A 20157-nucleotide genomic window follows, 5' to 3' on the forward strand; every position below is an offset into this window, starting at 1 on the left:
ACAATTTTTTAATGCACATTATTCACAGCGGGGCCCACAGAGATGGCTCCCATCTCAATGATATCTAGTTATATCAATCATGTTCAGACTGTTTGAATTATATGCTATAGGTAGTAATGATTGGTGATGACATTGTAAATGATGTAGGTGGGGCTCAGTCATGTGGGATGAGAGGTGTACAAGTTCGCACTGGAAAATACAGGTAATTTAAAAACTGAATAACCTTCATCTTTGCCCAATAATCACTTCTGAGTTGCACAATAAAATGTTGTTTATACACATTTTAACATTAAACAAAATAAAAATTATTCAAAAATATCATAAAGATTAAAGGTGCATGATATTTGATGTTTTATAAAAACAAGATGTGGTATCATCGCCAATGAAAAAAAAAGTTAATAGATATAGGTTACTATACAGCCGTCAATGATGAGCAAAAACCCATAACTCGTAGTCAACTTTAATAGGTCCTGAAATAACATACTTAAAACAATTCAAACAAGAAGACTTACAGCCTGATTTGAAGCACAAATCAATGAACAAAAAAACAAAAACGATATTCAGGACAAGTCTTCTTTAAAGTGCAAATACATTTGTCTTTATAAAAAAGTATTTTAAAAGTCTTAGTAATTTGTGATAGGAAGGAACAGGTCGTGATCATTTGCTATTATTGTTTATTTAATCAGACATGTAATTGAAAAAGAAGATTGAAGTGTGTTTCAAATTGCATGAACATAGTTTGCTCCAATTAGTTAGACATTTGTTCTATGAAAAATTAAATTCAAATCGTCAAACCTGCATCTGAAATATTGTTATAATCTTAAGACAACTTTTACTAAGAAAAATATAAAGTAGCATGTTTCCAACAAATATATTTGAGCTGGTTTTGACAAAAGAAAAAAAGGGTTATTTCAAACAATTAAGAATCAAATTGAAGTTGAAGTAATCTTATATTTTACCTTACAATATAAAAAATAAGATGTGGTATGGCTGCCAATGAGACAACTCTCTGCCAGATACCAAATGATGTAGAAAGTTTAATAGCAAGTTTTTAAATTTGAATTTTGGTTATTTCAGGCCATCTGATGAAAATCACCCGACAGTAAAGGCTGATGGTTATGTGGAAAATTTAGCACAAGCTATAGACCTTATTTTACAATCGTGATGGACCTTATTTTACAATCGCGATGGACCTTATTTTACAATCATGATGCAGTAAACACATTCATTTACTTTTGAGTTATACATATCTGAGAATTGACATGACATTACTTTTGACTTACAAAGAATTAATTTAAGATAACTTTCCTATATATGATTTATCAGGATTTATTTGTAGAAGTATGTTCATTTTAACTTGCTTGTCTTGCTCTTGATCTCACTCTGTAGTCAGTTTTGTGACTCTTCTTAGAGAACTAATATTTTACTAGATTTTTATACAACATATTGTAGATGAGTAAAAATAGAGTATTGAAAAAAATCCATCCAAAAATAAGCACATTGAATTGACTATATGGCCTTTACACCATATTCTTAACTGTATAAGCCCAAGAAATTGTAACACATTTGTTACCATGTAAATAGGATAAAGGGATTTAAATTGCTGATACTTAACTTACCAAAAAATATAACTTCTTATTGGAATAGTTATGTTATTGAATAAACTAAACCCCCATGCTAGAAATGGGGGTTATATTAGTCACTTTGTCTATTTTTCCAACAAATAATTTCATCTGAAACCACTAAGGTGAATGATTTCATGTATGGCTAGTAGCTTGACAGTGATGAGTTATAATCTGTAACCACTTCTCATATCTGACAGAAACCTACTTCCTGTTTGCCAAATTTTGAATTTTTCACTGTAGTAAATGCACAGTAAAATTGTCATTACACATTTCTACAATACTACTGATCAGAATTACTTTATATTTGGTAACACCACAACATTGATAAGATGTAATGTATTTGGGCTTTTTGTATCTGTCAAGACAATTACTTGCTTTTTTTCAATATTGAATTAAGAGTAAGTAAATGCTTAAGACAATGTGTGCATTCCTGTTTTACTTAGTGTAAAGTTTCATAGCTTTAAAAAAAATACCAGTGTTAACTTTTTTATCATTTGCTACAATGGGTGTCGGACCTATATATATGTAGTTTGTTGGAATTATTTACTTGAAAAATACCCTCAAAGTTTATCACTGTGTCTGTGCCAAGTCAGGACCTTGTAATTTAGTGGTTTTCATATGTTACAGTATATCATATTTGTTTTTTGTTCATTGTTTTGATACTTTTCTCGTCTGTATTAATTGTTTTATGTTGTCATATCAGGGCCTTTTATAGCTAACTAAGAGGAACAGGTTTTGCTTCTTGTTGAAGGCCATACAGTGACCTATATAGCTATAGTTGTAAATTTCTATGGCATTTGGTTTCTAGTTAGTTGTCTCCCTGGCAATCATACTACACCTCCCTTTATTTTTATTGAAAAGGCAATAAGTAAATGTTATACAAACTTATACATGTTTATATATTTATGTTACATTAAATGAAATAAAAAGATTTTTCGAGTATTTTATTTTTTTACTGCAGCTAAAATACTTCCTGTTGTCTTCATTTGTCAAATATAATAACAAAATATGCAATGTTGATTCATGGAACATCATTTTGTTAAAGGCCATCTACTGACAATATCCACTATGGCAGCATTCTTTCAAAGTTAGGACTTTTACTGTGGATTCATTTATTTTCGTGGGAACCAATTTTCGTGGTTTGAGAAAAACTTGCATATTCGTGGATATTTAATTTCGTGGTTTTGACAAAGTTTGCATATATTCCTTTAGAAAATTTGCAATTCATTGAATATTTAAATTCGTGGTTTCCTGGTACCCACGAAATCCACGAAAATTGGTAACCAACGAATAATAATGAATCCACAGTATAAGCTGACCAGTATGAGGACTATGATACTGACTCTGCTATGGAACTGCAAATCTATTTCCTCTGCATTTTATATTGGTTGGAAGTAGGAAATTTAACTAAGATATTTATTCACTTTCTTTTTTATTTGTTCAACTTCTTGAAAATGTGAATTGTGTTTGTACTGAATACCATATAAGTAGTAGTAACATCATTACATGCCTGTCAGCTTTCATACTTTAAGAGATTGTTTGTCTTCATGTGAAATTGACAAAATTGAGAATGAAAATGGGGAGTTTGTAAAAGAGATAACAACCAGGCCAAAGAGCAGATAACAGCCACCAATGGATGTTCAACACAGCAAGAAAATACTGCATCCAGAGGCGACCTTCAGCTGGCTCCTAAATTAAATTGTGTACTAGTTCATTAAAAATAGACGTCAAACTAAACTCTAAAACATTTAAATGAACTAAAATATAAAAACATACAAGACCATTTTTAGTGACCAGTTTATATTTAAAATTTTATGTGAGAAAAAGGAAAGGAGATAGAAATTTCGTCAATCAAAATTTAGTAAAAACGCTATAAAATGTAATAATTTTATTATCAACTAAAAACACTTTGTAATTTTTCACATATAGCTACACTTTTTTCTAAAGCTTTTCGTTTTAGCGTTATTATCAGAAATGTACAGTTCTTTTTCACTTTTTTCTTTAATTTAACATCACTATCAACACTTTTCAACTCTGCCTCAAAACCATCATCTAGTTCTATATTCTAAAAAAGACATAAATATATTAAAACATTAGGTAAATATATACTCTCTCAATCCGTTAAAAAATAGATTAACAATTAAGTATGCATTTATACATTAGTTACAAATTTGAAGAAAAAACTAAATCTTTTTGAATTCATTAACAAATATTTTAAACAGGAATAAGCTTACTATAATAGTTCATTGACTTGTTACTGTCACGTAATTGTCAGTATCTAAGCAGTTGTAATTATAAATTTCATTAGTTTTTTTTATATTCAACAATTCTTCTCAATGATGGCTATATACATGATGTTTGTGAGGTTTTCAGGTGAAATATTTTTGCAAATTTGTTAACTTAAAACTCCTTTTAAATTGGAGAAGGTGATCAACAGTACTAGTGTAGTGTTCATTATAATTTAGAGTATTTTCATTTCGTTGATACTTCATGTAAACCTATCTCATATTTGATTTAAAGGTAATGGTAGAAGGGCAAAAGGTTGCATTTAGGTATATTAATTACCTCATTTAAACATACAACTATTGATAAATTTTTGTCCCGAGTTGAAACAACTGCAACTGGTCTGCTTGAATTCACTTCTAGTAAAACTTGCTGAATCTGAAATAAAGAATTTGCAACATTTCCATACAAACTTTCATAATGAAAAGAACTCAATATATTATATAGGTTTTCATAGTATTAGTAATCTAATAATTTAAATTTAAGCTTTCATCTTCGCAACTTTGAACAAGTCTTCATGTTCTTTTAGATTCACTAAAAAAAATATTCTTTTTTAATAAATAAAAAAAAGATACCAGGACAAAAGAAGAGCAAATTGTCAGTGGTTGGCTTATATCATATCTTCATACTTTTGTTATATCAAAAATTTGGTGGTGATGGCATATCTTTGGCTGTCTCTGTATAAAACTTTACTACACTACCCCTAATAGAGGACTTGGTGTATGGTATAGACTTACATATTGTTGAAAACTAAGTTTACCTTTAACAAAATATTTGCAGTCTCAGTAATAAGATCTCACGTTTTGCCCAATAATCAGTGATTCACAATGCATGCATTAATTGCAGAATTTACAGTACCTCAACCTCCTCAACCTCTAAACCCGTTACTTAGGGAAAATTGTTTTGTAGGTACATGTAATTCATCATGATCAGTGATAGTAAATCTAAACAAGAGTGCACAAGCTGAAATGTCTCAAATTCTTTACTTAATCATTGATAAGTAAGTAAGTAAGTAAATTTTATTTAGAGTCGGCATATATATACATAATAACAAGCAAAACATGAGCTCTGGTGAGCTCTTTAACCGACTATCACATAAAAAATCATGCAGCATCATGCAAATACTACCAAATACAAATGAAATAAAAATGAACCATGCAAAATAATGAAAAATAATGAAATAATGATATTATGTTGATAGTCCTAAATATAAAGCTTTATTACAACTGTCACATTAAATTAACATTAACCTAGAAAACTAAACATTGACCAATGAGGTCAAGGTCGGATAAACCATGCCAGGCAGACATGTACAGCAAACTATTTTTCGATGCAACAAATATAGTTGACCTATTGCATATAGTTTTAGAAAAAAAGACCAAAGCACAAAAACTTAACTATAACCACTAAACCATGATAATGAGGTCAAGGTCAGACGACACCTGCCAGTTGGACATGTTCATCTTACAGTCCTTCCATACACTGAATATACTAGACCTATTGCTTATAGTATCTGAGATATGGACTAGTCTAGACCACTAAAACTTAACCTTGTTCACTGATCCATGAAATGAGATCAAGGTCAAGTGAAAACTGACGGGCATGAAGATCTTGCAAGGTATGCACATACCAAATATAGTTATCAAATTATTTATAATAAGAGAGAATCTAACATTACAAATAATATTAACTTTTTTTCAAGTAATCACTGAACCATGAAAATGAGGTCAAGAAAATTGGACATATGACGGACTGAAACTTCGTAAGAGCGGCATCTATATACACAGTATGAAGCATCCATTTCTTCCACCTTCTAGTATATAAAGCTTTTTAGAAGTTAGTTAACGCCGCCCCCCGTCGCTGGATCACTTTCCTTATGTCGAGCTTTTTGTGACAAAAGTTGCATGCTCAACCAAAAATACTATTACAATCAGTTTTCTTGTTTTTCATATCAAAGTAATAACTTACAACTTGTGGAGTTAAAATTAATTCTGTGGTAACAGTGCAGCAAGCTGATGAAGTGTTTTCTAATTGCTCAAAAATTTCCTGGAAGTAAAAAACGACATCAAAATAATTATGTAATTAATGTAAATTATGTCATTTATTGTTGGCAGACATAATAGGTTAATAAATTGATGATGATGTGATCAATAAAGGGCAAATAAAAAAGTTTCAAACAACACAATTACTGCAAAATAAAAGTTCTTAAAAGTCTGGACAACTTAAAACATTTCTTCTATTGTTTAAATGAATTAAAATATTTCATAGGCATTCTAAATAAATAGTTGGCACCTGGTATTTTAAATTAACATGTTAAAAGGCTATATATGTTGTTTTTTTATGTTGTTGGATTGCTGTCTCATTGATGTTTAACCAAAATTTCTTATCTCTCATAGTTACATTTCTGAGTTGTTCTTTCTTTATAGTATTCAACACTGCCTTCATAGAATCTCCCAGTCTATCTACTCTTAGTCTGATGTTATCATGAACTGTCTTTGGAATAGCCTCATCTTTTAAAACCTTTAAAAAAAAGTATATATTAATCCACAAAACACTAACTAGAATATTTATTTAGCAGCTACTACAAAAACATGTGTATGTGACTGCTTAACTTAGTCTTTAGTACATGTTTATCAATGTTTATCTCCACTCTCATTATCAATTTTACAAATTTTAACATATAAGTGTTAAATTTTTGTTTTATTTATTTCCTATGTAAAACAACATCAAAGTTCAACATCTTCCCATCCATTCTTTAAGGAAAGACAGTTGTTTTCTAACATGGCAGGGAAAGTCAGCTTAATTACAAAAATTGTCATTTTGAAACTTTAAAAAATGTAGTAGATGACTTAATTATAACACCAAACAAACCTTATTGATATGTTTAACTCTGTCTAACCAAGTATCAGTTTGAGCTTCAGATTTTATCATGGCCTTGAATTCCTGAAGATATTTCTCAAGAATAAAACCATTTTCAATAGCCTGTAAAATATTAATATATGAAATAAATTACTAAATAGCTTCAAATGCTTGTATCAACAATTTACTAAGAAACTTGAATGATGTGCTGTTTCATATTGCTGACAGTAATTTCTTTAACCAGTTGTACTATCATAATTTGCCAATGTGTCAGACATCACCAGCAGTTTTCATTTATGGAGGAGAAGTGCCTAGATAGAACCACACACCTTCAACAGAAGACTTGACAATCTAGTCAAATGAACGTGCCACGTGCTGTTTAGAACTCACAACCTCAGTGTTGACAATGATACAGTAGATTGACTACTTAGACCATTCTGCCACTAAAGCCTGCGATAAAAGATTACTAAAACCCTTAGACTGCTGCATTCATTTCTATTGTACTTTTGTGTATTGCTGAATAAAATTTTAATCACTGATGAAATAAACATGTTCGCTTACAATTGCTGTATCTTTGTAAATATTGAGTATTCATCAATAAAAGTTACATAAAAAAGTATTGTTAGATTCTGTAATTTTTATTTATTTTATTTTTGTGTGAGTCTCTGATCATTTTTTACCTGTACAGGTGCAAATAGAGGTAAACAAAGGTAAACTTATTTTTTTCATGTTTTATTAACTAATCCATCAATGTAAAAGTATCCATGACTACAGAATTGAACCAGTATAGTTAAAAATCTCTTTTAAGAACTAGTTCCATTGTGATTATCAAAAAAAAGGTTTCTTCTAGGACCAACAGCCTTTTTTATGCAAATATTTTCCGGTATTTCCTCCGACTTTCACTTCCATGTACAAATATATTTATATGACAAGTTCATTGTTATAGCTTTCATCAATAAATAATCTTGACAAACTTAAAGTTCGGATCTATCGATGTCAATACTGATTCACATTTGAAAGGCGAAATGATAAACATCGCAAATCCTGTTTCATGTCATCCATTTTGAACAAGGTCTGGGAATCCCTGTGGTTCTCGCTTTAAAAGTCTTCTGTTCGCAGTTTTGATAGAATGTTTCTATTTCCATCTATAATATCTTCTGTTCTCATCCAAATCCTTTTAATCGACCGCCGCTGTTAAATCGTTATCATTGAAATACTTCTGGAGGTGTTGGCCATTTCTCCAAATAATATCCGCCATTTTGTCACTTTTTTCATTCAAAATTTTCACTTTCGGTTTTATCGCTTACACCTGAGATTTAAAGTCAAGAGACACTCGAAAGAACGCAGATTTTTTACCAATCAGAATCCATTCAAGTCGAAACTGCCGCAATCTCATGAATATTGACTCCGCCCATTCCATGGTAACTGTGTAAACAAACGAGTTACGGAAAACGACTATAGTCGCGTGTAGCAGTAGCGGACTGCTTTATTGGAATGACAATAGTCGCGCGTAGCAGTCTAAGGGTTAACATACTTTTATTTGATAAAACGTTCTTTTTGTATGGTTTCACCCTCAAGACTCTGTGTAATTGGTGTTCAAAATAAGAGGAACCCCCGCTTTGAGAGTTCTTCAAATGTCCTATGATTAAAATGCCTGCTTAAAATAGCATATTTTTAATAAAAGAAAGATTTTATGCTACGAAATATTGTTGATTTTGAACCAAATAGACTGCGAAGTATGCAAAGCAAAATTTATTTCAATCTAATAAAATTTGACATCAAAGAAACAAATTTTATCAGATGATGTATTTTATTTTAATGGAAATTGGCTAAAAATGGTTCATCATTGGATTGCAGTTTTAAATTCACTTGTGAACTTATCAATTTTAATCTTTTCTGTCCCTTCGGAAGACTTAAATAATACAAAAATGATTCAATTTGTGTAACATTACCGATATGAGGAAATCAGGTGATGCATGATATCACGGGACCCGTGGACAAGGGGGACTCCACAGTATAAGAATCAAAGAGCAGATGCTTGTAAATTGTAATTTACGTAATCTGAATAGTTATTCAACTTTAAAGATAGCCAATCCTCGATACAAGTGTATGAACAATGTACTTATTGCGTTTTATTTTTGTACTATCAATTCCAAGTTTACTTTCCACAGCAGTAACTGAGAGTGAGAGAAGGTATTTCACTTCGTACCTTCTCACCTATTTTCCTACGTGAATTCTAGGTGGAACCCCATTCCTAACTCTTTAAATATTTAATTTCCTTTGGGTCAGTGGGCATGACTCCTTTCTGTACACATTCCTCTGTTTAAATTGCGATCGTTTTTAATATAATACGATGTCTATCGACAGAACGAGTTAATTTTTCTCGCAAATCGTCGTTTGACGGAAGTGACTTATGGAGGGGAGACAACTCAAAGCGATAATATGGAAGACTCCATTTTTGCTGAAGGGGTGTTCTAGTTACACCTTTACGTTGTGGACTACATTTATTTTAATTTAAATGATGCATATGATTTAAAAATTATGCAACAACAATAACCCTCCATAGCAGACAGACATAGAAAGGATCTTGTGAGTTTTAAATTAATCAATGGAGTGGGGAATCCAGAGCAACCATTCAATCTGATACCCCTTCAAGTCAAGAAAACTATATGCATGCACATAATTACCTTAACAAACCCTATACTAGTGATTTGTAGCAAGGATGTATATTAAATGTTTTAAAATTAAACGACCTCCATTTCTTTATGGAAGTACAATATCAAATATCAGTTTCATAACGGTGACATTAAAGGAAACTCCACTTCAGTTCTTATATGACAGAAATAGATTTATCGATCGGAATTCAAAGAACTCGCTCATGTTATCAAAACTGGGGAATTCCCTCTGAGGTGTTTCTAAATTTATAAAAACACTAAATATAAATACTGCTTAATTCTGATTTTCTGTGTTGTTAAAATCACGCATACAAGTCAAGAGAAATATCGAAACATTATGAAGATTATGAGAAGAACATTAAAGGACAGTTGTTTAAATTCAATCCTTTTGTTTTTTATACATTTAAAGCAAGACAATCTCAAGAATCTAAGATGTTCCTTGATGTTTAGAATAAAACGGTTGACGTGAGGGCATGGCCCTCAGTCAATGGTATAAGTCTACAGATTGCTTAAAAGCAATCGTATCCCAAAAATTACCTGTTTTGCTTGGGTTCCTGACAAACATGTCATACGTTTTATACCAAGTGGTGACATAGAAGCTGATGTTATACAAAATGATTCAATATCTTTGGTATTTGTTACATGTCTGAAATACAAAGATCACTGACTAAGATATAATAACAATTTAAGTTCTTAAGTCCAATTACAGTGAGTTGCTTGTAGGTGTTATGGTAAAATTTTACCTATAGCTCAACCTGTTTTTAAAATTGTCAACACAATAGGGACATTTAAATTGACCAGTTGGTATTGTTAGATTTAAATCTACCTTGATGCTACCTGTAAAAACATTTATTCACCTAACCAAAAGTTTCAGCATGCTTTTTTCCTGAACTTTTTTTTACCTAGGATTATTCTATTGAGAAATTTTTATTTTACTGTCATTCAAAATCTTATGAGTGATCAAGCCAAACAAGAATGACTATATCATATATTTTATTTTCTTGCAGTTACATGTAATTTAAAATTGCATGACCTAAAATGCACTACATTTCATCTAAATGTTTGCATAGCCACTACTAGCAGTGTTTAATACCCTAAATAATCCAGTCGTAATATTTCACTCACTTTAATGAAACCTCAAAATCATATTTGAATAAACAATTTCATTAATTTATTTACACTAATATTTGACATCTCATCCAGAATTCCAATGATTTTAAATAATTCCCAATTTTATTCATTTTTCACTACTTCACTAGATTTTTTTCTAAATCCATAGTATAAATTCTGATTAACTTCCAATTATATACATCCTAATTTAACAGGTGCAGAATCTATACATAATTCAGAATCATTTCCATTACTATATTCCAAATAGTTATCCTCACTTATATTTTGTAATATTTTATTTATATTTTTACTATATATCACCTGATTTTAATATATCCACAGTAAACATTTTATTTCATTTCCTATAATAAATTTCCAAATCAAACAATATTTGATTCAGAATTTTATAATGACTATTTCCAATTTCACATTCACTTAAAACATTTCCTCATGTTAGGAATATTTTAGAATATTTTACTTTCATTTTTCACTTTATCACTAGATTAGACTATATCCACTGCATTACTTCAACATTTTATTTCATTTCCTATAATAATTTCCAAATCAAACAATATTTGATTCAGAATTTTATAATGACTATTTCCAATTTCACATTCACTTTTAAAAAACATTTCCTCACGTTAGGAATATTTTAGAATATTTTACTTTTATTTTTCACTTTATCACTAGATTAGACTTTCTCTAATTTGTGTGCTATTTTCACATTTCCTGACCGGTGTGAGAAAAATATTTCTCCTCACTAGTGAAAAATCTGTTCTCGGCAAATGATTAGTCGAAATTTGATTATGACGTCTAAATGTTTTGTTTTCTTCTGAATTTTCCTATTGTGACGTCATGAAAAAAGGCGACCATGCCTGATGACGTCGCATATAAAGAACACAAGTTTCTGAAAATCTTTGAAAAAGAAGGATAAAACTCATTAGAGAAACAGATTCCTACACTATAACTCGTGTATTACGATATTTCTCCACTCTCGACAGTTAAATTTTAGTTATTTAAAGAGCTCGGCAAGCCTCGCGCTTTAAATAATAAAATTTAACTGTCTCGAGTGGAGAAATATCGTAATACACTTGTTGCAGTGTAGGAATCTATATATATCCACTGCATTACTTCAACATTTTATTTCATTTCCTATAATAATTTCCAAATCAAACAATATTTGATTCAGAATTTTATAATGACTATTTCCAATTTCACATTCCCTTTTAAAAAACATTTCCTCACGTTAGGAATATTTTAGAATATTTTACTTTTATTTTTCACTTTATCACTAGATTAGACTATATCCACTGCATTACTTTAACATTTTATTTCATTTCCAAGATCCCATTCAAATAGGGAATCATCTTAAATTTGTAATAGATCCCAAAATTAATAATGAATATTTCAAAAATCACATTTAAAGCCACAGAAACATGTTGGATGAACTCACACTATATCTCCTACTTGAATTCCAGTTTTGAAATCTTTAAATCTTTGACCTAACTAAATCCCATCGTATGAAAATTTGAATTTCCTTTCGTGAACACAGCATTTTATGCACAAAACTCCCACTAATATTATAATAGATTTCAAAGAAAAAACACAGCAAGGTATACTCCAAAATTATTTCGAATTTTATATGTACAACATCATATGTAAGCCCCACAAAACGGTTTGAATGAATTATTTCCTCCTTGATGTCCTTCATGACAATAAAATCTTGAAAGAAACACATCACATTTTAAGAAGCAAAATTGCTATAAAAAGTCTGAGTAGTGAATTCAAATAAAATAAATCCAATATTGTATGCACAATGACACCAAAAGATTTAAAACATTGCAAATAATAATCCAAAATGAGAATCTTGAAGGGTCATGTGAAGAAAAAAACAACATATCCCTCTGAAAATTTGAACTGTAAACACCCTGAACAGCTATTTCTTGTTTCACTGGCAGCTGGACAATACTATGTATAAGGGTTCGAATTTTAAAGAAGCATTTTGGTGTAAAAACAGTTTAAATTTTCAAACATAGTAATACATATTTATTTTGATCTTTTACTGATTTAGAATTTTAGGTAAAAAATAGATAAATCAAATATATCAGGGATTTAAAACAATGAAAACCAAATTATTTTCTTCCCTATCAATTTTTAATAGAATAATCCTAGGTAAGAAAATCTTCAGGAAAAAAGCATGCTGAAACTTTGGGTTAGGTGAATAAAAATCTGTACAGGTAGAATCAAGGTATATTTAAATCTAACAATACCAACTGGTCAATTTAAATGTCCCTATTGTGTTGACAATTTTAAAAACAGGTTGAGCTATAGGTAAAATTTTACCATAACACCTACAAGCAACTCACTGTAATTGAACAAAATTTTGTTTATAGGAAAGGGATCATTGCTTACAAAATTTCATTGTTTTTTAAAACCCTTAGTAGCAATTGCATGTATATATAGATTCTACCACTGCATCGAGTGTGATACGATATTTATCCACTCGAGACAGTTAAATTTCAAATTTAAAACGTGAGGCTCGCTAACTGTAGAGAGTGGATAAAAATAGTATTACACAAGATTTGGTGGTAGAATCTGTTTCTCTAATGATTTTCAAACAATATGCATGCAAACGTATTCCTTCTTTTCAGGTGATCTGCAAAAAGATGTGTTCTTTCTATGTAATGTCATCAGGCATGGTCCTCTTTTTTCATGCCGTCACAATAGGAAATTCAGAAAATGCAAGAAAATTCCACGTCATAATCAGATTTTAACCAATGAAGAACTGAGATCAAACGAACCACATGTTGATTAAATCTTTTTATACAATGGGTGCAGAAAGGGATAAATTGACGAGAATTAGAGAATGCTTTTTACCAAATTGTAAAATATCAACCTTCTGAAAATTTTGGCCCTGTCAGATTTTCCCTATTAATAGGGGTTTTCAAGATAAAAAAAGATTTGATAAGTAGTTTCAGAGGAGAATATTTTTGTAAACATTATTGACAACAATGGACAATGAAGATAATGATGAGCGACAGATACCCAATGATGAGAAAAGCTCTTTTAGATCAGGAGATGATAGTAGTTTTTACAACCTTGACTGGCTATACAGCCCTCCTATGGTCGGTTGGACCAGGTTAACTACAAAACTAGTTTAAACAGGTTGCATGTTGATGTGCCTTTAAAAAGACAAGAACCTCACCAGTGATTTGGTATTGGTTGAAGATCTTTGATATTCTCTATTTTTGGATGATTTAGGTACTGATATATAGACACTTGTCAATTGTTAACAGATGTATGTTGATTTCTAGATGTCTTGATTTCATGTGATTGGGTTGCTGATACATTAAAGTATATCAATCATACTATTTAATAATCATTCATGTAAGACAAAAAAACTGGTCATATTCTTATGGTGTTTTCATTGCTGATTTACTTAGTCTAATGCCAAGGAAATGAGTCCATGGAGCACATTATATAATAAAGTACCTACGTTCCTCCACACAGTTCTGTTGAGAATTCACTAGATCCTCTTCCTATACTAACTGTATACACATGACTGGGATACTCCTGTAATAATTCATAAAAAAATGGTCTGACCTAAACCAGAAACAGTTCACCTCGTACAAATGAATCAGGTACTAAAGTAATAATATATTATAAAATAGTCTAACCTAATCCTGTAAAAAATTATCATCTTCCATTGAAAACTCAATAAGCATATTTTCTAAGCCTTTGGCAGGACAGAGTGTCTGTATGAAACTTCCTAAATGAATCTGTATGATTTAAAGCTTACAAATTGTAAAGACACTTGGTCTATTGTTGAAGACTGTATCCTGACATATTGGTGTTTTGGGGTATATGAGTTGTTTGGTTAATGCCTTATAAGTGTATAAACATCTACTCTTCATATACTCCTATCTATATAATATATTTATATGCAATAACATGTTTTTAACCATTTGAACAGATGCATTTATTGTCTTTTTATTATCCTTTTAGGTGTAATACCACCAAATCATGGTACGTCACATCCGGTTGTATACGAAAGTAGGTTGCAAATAAATATTCCTTGAATTTGACAGTTGTAGGTAATTAATCCTACATTTTATTGAAATAAAACCATTTCTGTGTCATAAACATATGTCTTGGGTATTTCAAAGCACCATTATTTTTTATTTGGGATTTCAATAGAAAATTTTGTAATCTTGAGGTTACATGGTGACTAAACCTTGTACATAGATAAAATAAGGGGAGAAATTTGATTGGTTAACTTCCAATGATGGTTATTTTCTTATATGCAATGAAATGTTATGTGATTTTTTTTCAATAGAACTGGACAGGATAAAACTTTACTCATGCCAAGTATTTCTTTATTTGAAACAAGGATTAATTCTGCACATTTTTTTGAAAAGTAAATATTTAACAAAGACTAAAAGGGGAAAATCAATGGTGGTATGACACCTTTTATAAACTGAAATTCAATAGAAAAACAAAGGATATAGGGTATACATCCAGGAAACAAATTCAGTCAATGTACAACAAAAAGCACACAAAAAGCAAATGAACAGTGCTTTTATTGATGTCCTTCATCTCAAAGTCACCAGTATTTGTTTCATACCTCGTTTGCCATTGTTATTATATTAGATATCTGTAATGCCTGATCTAGTGGTTGAAGTCCTCTACAAATTATTAAACCAGAATTGATGATTTGTTGAACATTATCTTGTAATGTAGTCAGATCTTCTTGCTTCATTTGGGACTGTAAAATAATATCAATCTGGAGTAAAACTGTTAAATTCAACACAACTGTTACTTGCTTGGTTTAGAATGAACTAACATAAATTCAGAAATATGTTGTGTATTTTCTATAATGGCTTTTCGTCATACAATATACTATATACACACAATAGGATTGGCCTGTATATTACTTTGACAGAATCAATGTGAAACATGGACATTTCTAATGATTTCTTTCTTTGTGTGTGAAGCATGGTGATTGCTGGTGATTTCTCTTGTGTGTGAGGCATGGTGATTCCTTATAATTTCTTTGAGTGTGTACTAAATCTTCACTATAAAAAGTTGTGGTACATAAAAATCAACATGATCAATGCAAAAGAAACATTTAAAACTTTTACAACACAAAATGTACTTTCCAAATGGTGTAAGATTAAAAAACAAAACAAACTTTCATATGGTTAACTGATAGATGAAAATCACAAATATTATAATAAGTGACACAACATACTATATCAGAAATGGTATGTGCATTTAAACAACTTAGTTGTGGAGAAATCAAAAGAGAATTTATGAGGAGAGACTCTTGATCCTTCCTGTCTGACATTATTATAAACTTACAGTTGTGGAGAAATCAAAAGAGAATTTATGAGGAGAGACTCTTGATCCTTCCTGTCTAACATTATCATAAATCTTCCTTAGACATCCATTCAGTATATGTGTAGCAGTATGGTTCTTCATACATCCTAATCTATGATCCTAAAAAGAAACAAACAAACATTACACTAAATAAATAAATATCTTCAATTTGGACAACTTTAGTATACAATGACTTGGAGATATTTTTTTCTTACTAATATCAACACAGAAGGGGGGGAGTCCTGATCAGGAAATCCTGGCTTTAAAAACATGAAATCCTGAGGTCCCGAATTTAAAGAAATTTAAATCCAGACATCTCGAAATTTGAAAAAAGAAATCCTGGAACATGAAAGGATCATCCCGAAATCCCGAGCTTAAAAACACCGATCCTGACGTCCCGAAAGGTCCTGCCCCCCTCAACACAGACAATTGCACTGATTCTGATAAATGTAAAAATAGAAATAATTACAAAGTTCACCCTCAATTGACAATGTTTCCTGAAAAATCCATGCATGTATTTGTTTTATTTGAAATTATTACTGCAGAAAGGATTTTATGCTATTTCTGTATTATCACTTATCTAAACTACTAAGGAAGAAACAGATTTCATTAAGCCACAACAACTCTGAAACCATACAAAGTCAGAATTATTTGTGATATGAGTTATAAATGTAGTGTTTTGTACTTCCCGAATTTGCTTTGGAAATAATCTTTTTTTCCACAGAAAATGTGAATTTTTGAGAAAATATCCAAATTGATAGACCGTTAATGATGTTTGTTTGATACCCTTTAGTGCATGCTCAGTTGAGGTACTGCCCACGAAATATAAAAACTATTTGTTTCAACACTTGGCAAATAGTAAGGCAATTTAACTTGCATCTTCTAGTATTTTAAAAGTAAGGGCTTTTTTGTGGTGTAGAAGTACTTCTATTGTTGAAAACAATTCTACCTCATGATCAGTATGCTACTCTATATGTGTGCCTAAAAATGTTTTCCTAGAAAAGCTAATAATTACCTCATATATGTGAAGGAAAACAGAATCTCCAACACTAATACTGCCCGATTCCATGTTACCAATATGCAGAACATACTTATTAAATATCTGTACATCTCTCACATAGAAAAATCCATTCTGAAAAAATTTAAACTTAAAATATAACATGCTGAGCATACATGTTCAACTATCATATCAATGACTGATAAGTATTTTTGTTCTTATGTTAAATTATCACAAAAGTTGTAGATCTTTCATGAAGATACATCATTAGCTTGAATTCTGTTTATAAACTGACTATTTAATTTTTAACAGCTAAATTTTTCAGACATTTTCAGTAAGATCATTCAAAAGTTGGATGAGGACAAGTCTTTTTAAGATATAATTCCTACACTTACATTAGTCTTAATACATCCCTTATCAGCAATCTGACCTCCACATTCCCCATAAAACATTGTTTTATTTAACAGAATACCAAACTCATCTTTTCCGACAGCTTCACTGAACAAATGGTCGTCCTTTACAATGGCTGAAACTACTGCCTTCATTCCCTGTGGGAAGTCTGAAAATATTTCATGATAGTAATGCATTTCAAATTTATGATGGGGGGGATTATATCATCTTTGCTTTTCTTGCCGCTTATATATATCCATACTGCAGTTTTTCTGCAACTAAATAGTAAAGGATTTAAATTACTATCTCAGAGCATTTTAAAACTCCTAAAATGAATAATAAACTAGAATGTGTCCAAAGTACATGGATGTCCACTCGCACTATCATTTTCCATGTTCAGTTGACCATGAAATTGGGAATAAAAGTCTAATTTGGCATTAAAATTAGAAAGATTATATCATAGGAAACATTTCTATCAGTTTCAAGTTGATTGGACTTCAACTTCATCAAAAACATTAACCTGAAACTCGCACTATCGTTTTCTATGTTCACGGGACCATTAAATTGGGGTCAAAAATCTAATTTGGCATTAAAATTAGCAAGATCATATCATAAGGAACATGTGTACTAAGTTTCAAGGTGATTGGACTTCAACTTCATCAAAAACTACCTTGACCAAAAACTTTAACCTGAACGGGGGCAGACAGACGAATGGACAAACAGACGAATGAACAAACAGACGGAGGCACAGACCAGAAAACAAAATGCTCCTCTACTATCGTAGGTGGGGCATAATAATCAAAGAGCTGAAAGCTCTGAAGAAAAATGACGCCACTGTCTCTAATATTGGGATAGTTTTTATGCAAGTCTTGATTTTCACATACCGTAATTAGTTTAACAATGCAACATGTATCGTAAGCATATAATTGATATTCGTATATGTGTGTGTGTGTGAAGTGAAGGTGACAACTGGCTGGTTTTTTAAGACAAATGAATAGGTCAAGACTAGCTGAATTGTACAAATAAATACCGTAGAAAGGCTTGTATATTTCTCACTGGTACATAGTCTGAATCTGAGTCCGTTCGCTTCCATTCACGTTTGCGCCCACTCATTTTCACCCCTTTCACTTTCACACCCAATCTTAATTGGTTTTGTGTTTAATAACTATGTAAGCAAGTGTTTTCTTATAAGTATAATTGTTGTCATTGTCTCAAAATAAAGTGAGACAGCAATTTTTTTTTTTGTGTTGAATAAATCTTAATTATGTTTTGGATAAGGTATTGCTAAAAATAATAATAATCCTTTCTAAATAAAGTGGTATTTTGTCAACGTTTTATTTTGTGTTGAATAACTCTTAATCATGTTTTGGTTAGTGTATTGCTATAACTTGTTTCATTGACTTGTTTCAAAATGAAGTGAGATTCTGACTATGTTTGTTTCTGCGTGTTGAATAAATTTTATCATGTTTTGGTTATATTAGTGGATTGCTATATTTTGGTTTCTATGTTTTATTGTTTCGTTGTTTCAGATCAATGGGACCAAGCTGTTAAAAACAATTATCTTTTGTGTTTTTTCCTTTAAAATCTTCAATGTTTTACTCATACCAAGCTATAAATACATTCAGTATTTACACCAAAGCAATTTAAAACAACAACCATAATTTTCCAATTATTCAACTTGAATTTGAATTAAAATTGGGCGTGAATGAGTAGAGTGTGAATGTGCGAACGTGTAGGGTGCGAAAATGTATTGGGCACAAACAGACCTGATGCCACACAGTCTGAACTCCCTTCTCCCACAAAATATTAAGTAAATAATCTTTTTGTTACTGCTATCAAAGGTCTAATGAAACTCAGATAGTTTCAAACATTTGTCAAAGAATTCTAGTCAAACTGGCACCTAGTTAAATTGGCACCTGAACGTCGTAGGAAGGCGTCCCAGAAAAATAATAAAATAGCCTTGCCAGACGTCATAATTATTTGGACTAATACATGAGATATTGTGTATTTTTCTGCATTATTTTAACCAGTTGAGCATTTTACAGGATTGTTGGTTTAATGCTGTTTAAACTTTACTGAAAAACAAACACCTTAAATTTGCTAATTATTTGGCATGAAAGTTTGATTTATTGAAAGGGACTCATAGTTTTCCATTTTATTTTAATAATTGACTTGTTTTTACAATTACACAAATTGTCTAATTGTTAAAACAACAGCTTTGGTAAGGGCTTCGTTGTTTACCTTTATACACTACATATTCACTTTCGTTTCGTGGTTTACCGAAATACACAACAACATATTCACTATGTACTTGGTAACAGTAATTAATTAATTGAATAGAAAATATTATATCAAATATTATTGGATGCCGAATTGACGTCGAATAGGTGCCGATTTGACTAGATGCCAATTTAACCAGGTGCCGACTTGACTTGTACGTTTCAATTCCTCTGCGATCGTTTGCGGTATTTTCTTGAGAAAACCTATTTTCCATCATCAAAGAGAAGAAGAAACTGCTTTAAAATGATTCTGGAACGCTTCATGATTGTTAAAATAAGTTTAATTCACTCAAAAACAATTTTAAAACTTGCGATTAAACAGGAAGTTTCCAAAGCACGTGTAAAAGAAGAAATTAACCGGTGAGAGTGGAAATCCGTATATGACAGATATCCCTATAGCACGACTTTGAAAGTAAAACAGTTCAATCCTTTTGTAAAACAATCTTTAATATACCTATCACATTAATGTTTAAATGGTCTTAAGCTTATTCAAACCATATAAGTCGGTATGAAACACCAAAACGGAATGAACAATAACCGATTACGTTTTGTAGTTTACA

At 30.9% G+C, this 20157-nt stretch overlaps 2 protein-coding genes across 3 annotated transcripts in view; one reads left to right on the plus strand and one right to left on the minus strand.

Annotated features, from left to right (window-relative positions):
- The window catches only part of LOC143073569 (phospholysine phosphohistidine inorganic pyrophosphate phosphatase-like), a 12916-nt gene extending 10349 nt beyond the window's left edge, over positions 1-2567 (plus strand). The window contains exons 6-8 of the mRNA XM_076249206.1: positions 111-202; positions 1078-1147; positions 1194-2567. Of these exons, the coding sequence (XP_076105321.1) occupies positions 111-202; positions 1078-1147; positions 1194-1211 (180 nt within the window). The 3' untranslated portion in view covers positions 1212-2567. The remainder of the gene's footprint in view (positions 1-110; positions 203-1077; positions 1148-1193) is intronic.
- Positions 2568-3498: 931 nt separating this feature from the next.
- Positions 3499-20157, minus strand: part of LOC143073567 (alanine--tRNA ligase, cytoplasmic-like) — a 35856-nt gene continuing 19197 nt past the window's right edge. For both annotated transcript variants that reach the window (XM_076249203.1, XM_076249204.1), the window contains exons 13-23: positions 17324-17487; positions 16947-17063; positions 15914-16051; positions 15177-15317; positions 14049-14125; positions 9980-10088; positions 6780-6890; positions 6309-6428; positions 5877-5954; positions 4191-4286; positions 3499-3690 (exon numbers count right to left, since the gene is read on the minus strand). In XM_076249203.1, coding sequence (XP_076105318.1) covers positions 3520-3690; positions 4191-4286; positions 5877-5954; positions 6309-6428; positions 6780-6890; positions 9980-10088; positions 14049-14125; positions 15177-15317; positions 15914-16051; positions 16947-17063; positions 17324-17487 — 1322 coding nt within the window. In that variant the 3' untranslated portion in view covers positions 3499-3519. The remainder of the gene's footprint in view (positions 3691-4190; positions 4287-5876; positions 5955-6308; positions 6429-6779; positions 6891-9979; positions 10089-14048; positions 14126-15176; positions 15318-15913; positions 16052-16946; positions 17064-17323; positions 17488-20157) is intronic.

Source organism: Mytilus galloprovincialis, chromosome 4 (assembly GCF_965363235.1).
Source record: "Mytilus galloprovincialis chromosome 4, xbMytGall1.hap1.1, whole genome shotgun sequence".
Taxonomy (NCBI): domain Eukaryota; kingdom Metazoa; phylum Mollusca; class Bivalvia; order Mytilida; family Mytilidae; genus Mytilus; species Mytilus galloprovincialis.